At 68.7% G+C, this 5280-nt stretch overlaps 1 protein-coding gene across 1 annotated transcript in view; it reads left to right on the plus strand.

Moving 5' to 3' along the window:
• Positions 1 to 3792, plus strand: part of AAAS (aladin WD repeat nucleoporin) — a 6771-nt gene extending 2979 nt beyond the window's left edge. Inside the window, exons 9-17 of the mRNA XM_035313327.1 lie at positions 27 to 214; positions 532 to 656; positions 915 to 975; positions 1073 to 1163; positions 1707 to 1800; positions 1934 to 2001; positions 2799 to 2880; positions 3182 to 3266; positions 3598 to 3792. Coding sequence (XP_035169218.1) covers positions 27 to 214; positions 532 to 656; positions 915 to 975; positions 1073 to 1163; positions 1707 to 1800; positions 1934 to 2001; positions 2799 to 2880; positions 3182 to 3266; positions 3598 to 3738 — 935 coding nt within the window. The 3' untranslated portion in view covers positions 3739 to 3792. The remainder of the gene's footprint in view (positions 1 to 26; positions 215 to 531; positions 657 to 914; positions 976 to 1072; positions 1164 to 1706; positions 1801 to 1933; positions 2002 to 2798; positions 2881 to 3181; positions 3267 to 3597) is intronic.
• Positions 3793 to 5280: the final 1488 nt, after the last annotated feature.

Consider the following 5280-nt stretch of genomic DNA (forward strand, 5'->3'; position numbering starts at 1 on the left):
TGGGTCCTCCTGCCGGGGAAAACACGGTGCTGGGATGCCAGGCTCTGGGGTCCGGCGTCAGCAGCTGGTTTATTTTCCTCCCCTTCCCTCCAGGCCCTCGTCTGGCTGCGCCCAGGTGCTCTCCTACCCCGGGCACGGCCCCGTCACCAGCCTGGCGTGGGCCCCCAGCGGGAAGCTGCTGCTCTCGGCCTCGCCGGTGGACACGGCCATGCTGGTGAGCTTGGGGGGGGGGCTTCGTTTGGCCAGGGGGGGCTTTGTTTGGCGGGGGGCTGGAGAGCTGTCAGCCCACCCCTGGGCCACCTCGGAGGCTGGGGACGGACGGGGTCTTCTCAGAGCAGGGTCGAGGCCCTGAATTTGGGGCATCCAGCTCCGAAAGCCTGGGAGCGCGTTCCCCGATCGGTTCAGGAACCTTCACAGCGTCACATTTCGGCTCTGGCTGGTGTCAGGAGCCATCCCCGCGGGTCTGGGGCTGCGCAGCCCCTGGCGCAGTACCCAGTTGCCCCCCCCCAGCCCTGCTGTGCCCCCCTGCAGGTGTGGGACGTGTCCACGGAGAACTGCGTCCAGCTGCAGTGGTTCGGGGGCGGCGGTGTCACCTTCTTGGCTTGGTCACCGGACGGCAGCAAGGTGCTGGCGGCCACCCCCTCGGCGGTGTTCAGGTGAGCTCCTGGTCCTGCTCCTCGCCTCCCCGCTGACCCCGCGAGCTGTTTTCCCTCAGCCCTCGTTACCGTTCTCACTTCCCCCCAAATAAAGGGGTTGGTTTGTGTCCCAGCTGCTCCCGTTCCCCTTGGGCCCGGTGCTGAGGGGGGTTAGCGGGTGGTTACCTGGGTCTGGTGTCTGGGGCTCCCCTCAGGGAGGCCAAAGCGGGGCAGATCCCCATTGTCTGCCCTGCTCCCGTCCGCCCGTTTCTCTTCCAGAGTATGGGAGGCTCGGATGTGGACGTGCGAGAGGTGGCCCACGCTCAAAGGCCGCTGCCAGGTAGGACGGCGCCGGCCGCCGGCGGGCATTTCCCACTCGCGAGCCGCCGATTCCCCAGCCCTGGCGGCGGGCGCTGAGGTGCCTCTGTGCCCTGCAGACGGGGTGCTGGAGTCCCGACGGCAGCCGGCTGCTCTTCACGGTGCTGGGCGAGTCCGTCATCTACTCCTTGTCCTTCTCCGAGTACAGGGGTGAGTCTGCCCGGGCCAGGCAGCGCCGCCGCGCTCTCCGAGAGCCAGCGCTGGGCCCCTGAGGCGTTGCCTCGCTTTCAGCCCTGGCTGGGCTTGGCCACAAAGGCTTTCTGCTCCTTAGGTGAGGTTCCCAGCCTGCTGGATGCAAAGCCAGGACACGGGGGGAAGGGTGGGGAGGAAGCACGTTCCTGGGGGCTCTCAAAACGCAGCTCGGTGTCGTTTTTTCCCCCTTTTGTTGCTCCTTGCTTCAGGTTAGGACCTTACAGTGCCAAGCAGTTTGCAGGGAAGCTTTGGCAATGCCAGCGCCCAGCTCGCCTGGCTTTTTTTCCATGAAGGCAGCTGCTCCTCGTGCTTGTCGAGGGAAAACCTTCCCTGTCTGCCAGCACCAAACGCAGGCAGGCGCTGCAGGGTCGGCAGGGGGGTCCGACACAGAAACGGGGTGTGGTGCTGGGACGAGATGGGACTGAGGGCGGCGAGGCAACCTGCACGGTGACTGGAACGGGAAACCGCTCGTGACCGGGCTCTGCGGGACTTTTCTTCCAGGGGAGATGCAGGGGCAAGTGGGGGGCTCGAAAACAGCCTCCATCGTGGCAGACCTGTCGGAGACCACCTTCGAGACGCTCTACGGGGAGGAGAGGTGGGTCCGGCTGTGCCCGTTCCCCCAGCACCATGCTTGGGGGGGGCGGAGAGGGCTTGTGCCCCCCCTTTGCCAGCAGCCCCCGGCGTGGGGGATGTTGGCTGGGGGCTCACCGTGCTCCTGCGGGTTCCAGGATCGGGGGAGAAGTGCACTCCATGGTGTGGGACCCCACCGGCGAGCGGCTGGCGGCGATCATCAGAGGTAACAGGGAGGTGCTGCCCCAGCGCGGGCTCGTCCTCACTGATTTCACCCCCAAAATCCCCATTCCGGCGGGCTGGGAGCGAACCCCAGAGGGGCAAGGGGCCAGCAAGGCAGCAGCCGCTCTCTCCCCTTCCTTCCCCACCGGGACTTTCCTCCCCTGCGTCCCTTGACGAGGGGGCTCCGTCCCCTCCTGGCTCCCAGCAGGATCAGTCCCCTCTCCCAGCCCCGCCGCGAGCTCTCCGCGTTCCCCGCAGTGCCCACGCCGCGCCTCGAGCCCCACCGAGCCTCTTGGCTCCGTCAGAGGAGCGGCCGCGGGGATAATCGGGCCATTCAGGCCCTCCTGGCTGCAGCCGGGACGAGCGCTGCCCCCAGACAAAGCAGACCTTTGAGAGAGCACCGCAACGCGGCGCTGGGGACGCCGCTCGCCTCGGCCTCCCTCCCCGCAAGCCGCCAGCGTCGGAACCGCTGGGCCCAGGCTTCGGCCGCTTTTATTTCGTCCTGCCTCAAGCTGGGTGGGGAAGAAACCGAGGAGGGGGGGAACCTGGAGGGTCCCAGGACTCCTGCAGCTTGGCTCCCTCCCCGTCCTCTGTGCCCTTTGAGCCTCTGGGTGCAGAAGCTGGTGGGGTGGAAAATAACGTCTGTGCTCGAGGCGCAGCGCCCTGGGCTGTTTGTACAGGAGCTGCCCCAGGCTACTCCCCACGGCCAGCCCCCTTCTGCCGTCCCCCCCCAGTCCGACATCAGCGCGCCCCTGGGACCAGGGGAACCCTCACGGCCGCTTCTCTCTGTCCGTCCCGCAGGGAATCCCGACTCCCCCGGCAGCCAGACGGTCGTCGCCGTGTTTCGTACCCGCAACAGCCCCGTGTTTGAGCTCCTGCCCTGGTGCGTGGTGGGGGAGCCTCCTGCAGCGCCGGGGGCTGGCTGGTCCCTGCCCAGCCGTGGGACGCGGCGGGGAAGCGGGAGAAGACGCTGCCGTCCTGCGCTGCTCCTCCAGGCAGCGTTGCAGTGCCCCGCTTTCCCCCAGAACCGCTCCCATTTTGCCCAATTTACCCTCAAAACCCTTTCTTTGGGGTTACTTTTGCCCCCAGTGCTGCCCCTTAACCACGGGCTGCGTGTCGCTGGGGTCACCCGGAGCCCTCCTGCCCCGCGGGGACGCTGACCGCGGCTTTTCCTCCCCTGGCAGCGGATTCCTGCGAGGCGAGCAGGACGCGCGGCCCCAGCTCATCGCCTTCCACCCCTGCTTCCAGCAGGGCGCCCTCCTGACCGTGGTGAGTGGGGCTCGGCGGGCAGCAGCGGCTCCTGCGGCTCCCCGGACCTCAGGGAGGACGGCGGGGGCTTTAGGGGTAGAGCTTGGCCACGGGGGTTAGTGGAGGGCTTGTGTTAGGGCTGGGGGGGGGGGGGCTGGGTGACCTTGGAGGGCTCTTCCACCCTCCCTGACGCTGTAGCACGGGGTTAGAAGCGTCCCCAAAGCGTCCCTGCGTGGGCAGAGGGCGAGGGAGGTGCCCTGGCCTGCGTCACGGGGAGGGTTGGGACTTGTCCCGTTGCTCCGGGGGGGTGCGGGATGGCGGTGCCGACCTCCGTGCTCGTGTCCCCTTCCAGTGCTGGTCCACGGGGAAGATCAGCCACGTCCCCTTCTTCTTCGTCAGCGCCCACGTCCCCTGCGCCAGCCCCAGCCGCAGCCCCGTCGTGGCCATGCCCAGCGCCAGCGCGGGGGAGCGGCCCCTCTTCTCGGAGCTGTGAGCCCCCTGCCCCAAAAACTGGGCTCGGAGGCGGTTCCCTCTTCCTCCCGGGGCCACGAAGGCGCTCGAGCCCCGTCCTGTCATCCGCTGGGGGGTCCCTGCAGCCCCCCGCTGGGGTGGGCAGCGTGGGGGCCGCTGCTGTCGGGATTAAAGGTGACTCTTCCTCCCCCCTTGCCGTCTGCGCCTCGCCCTCTCCTGGCACAGAAGCGGCGTTGTTTTTTTCCTTGGAAGCGGTGCAGGGAGCACCTTCCCAAAGCTGCCTGGCCCCAGGACAGCCACCTCTGTCCCTTAATTTCTAATTAGAGCAGATTGAAGGCACCTGCCATGGGGTTTGGGTGCTCTCAGTGCTCCCTGAGAGCCTTGGGGGGGGGTATGGGGGGGTCAGGGCTTTGCTTTGGGGTTAAACAAGGGCTGCCCCGAGCCCTTGGGCTTCACCCCGAGGGGGTAAAGAACTAAAGAAACCCCCGGAGGGGTGAGGCGAAGGCTCTGCGGCTCGCTCAGACCCCAGATTTTGGCTCCTGGGCCCGTTTGGCTCAGCCTGGGGGGGCTGTGGGGGGGTGGGGTGTGGAAGCCCAGGGGGCCGTGAATGGTGCTGGAGCCCCGGCCCTGGGGGGCTGGTGCTGGCCCACGTGAGGCCGGGCAGCGCTGGAGGGTTTTTGGGGAGCAGATGGGCCCCGAGGGGGGATTAGGTGTGAGGGGCAGCGGGGTTAAAGCTGGGGATTACACACGCTTAATCCCTGGGATTACGCTGTAATCACCCTGCTAAAGTTTAAGGGGGGGGGGGGAGATGATGGGGAGGGTCCTGCTCCCCCCCACAGCCCCGCAGCCATCCCCAGGACCCCCCGGAGGCCAGCCCCAAGGACGCAGGGATCCTGCACCTCCCCCCCGTCCCCTGTGCCTGGGGGAAGGAGGGCAGCAGCCGCCTCGGGGCCGTGCCGGGACACGAGGACGCGGGGTAACAAAGGGGGCTACGAACCCGCTCCGGCCGCTGGGGCTGAGAGGTCTGGGGGGGGGATGGGGAAGGGGGCTTCACCACTGGGGGGCTCCCCGATGTGCAGCCGCCAGCGCCTCGTCCCGCTTGCGGTGCGTCAGAGGACGGTGCTGAGCATCTCCTCCTCTTCCTCCTCCTCTTCCTCGGAGCTCGGCCGCTCGCCGGGCAGTGCCCGGAGGTACTCGAGGTGCAGCCGGGTCTCGGCGCGGCTCCTCCGCACGTAGCGGCCCACGCAGGCGAGGATGGCGCCGAGCCACCCGCCCACGGCCACCAGCACCGCCGCGTCCGGTGCCCTCCTGCTCCCCGGCACCGTCTCGTTGCGGCCGCCGGAGGGGGGCAGCCCCCGGGACCCCCCCCCCGGGGCACCGGCAGCCCCGGGGGCAGCAGGGCAGCGCCAGCAGGAGCAGCCAGGCCGCCCGCATCGTCCCGGAGCCGCGCTGGGAGCGAGGCGGGGGGGGGGAAAAAGCCATGTCCCCCCCCCCAGGACAGCTGGTCCGTGACGCCTGGGCTCCCCTCCCAGCTCCAGATGGGACAGGGGGGACACGGGGGGGG

This window comes from Oxyura jamaicensis (genome assembly GCF_011077185.1).
Source record: "Oxyura jamaicensis isolate SHBP4307 breed ruddy duck chromosome 33 unlocalized genomic scaffold, BPBGC_Ojam_1.0 oxy33_random_OJ72917, whole genome shotgun sequence".
NCBI lineage: Eukaryota > Metazoa > Chordata > Aves > Anseriformes > Anatidae > Oxyura > Oxyura jamaicensis.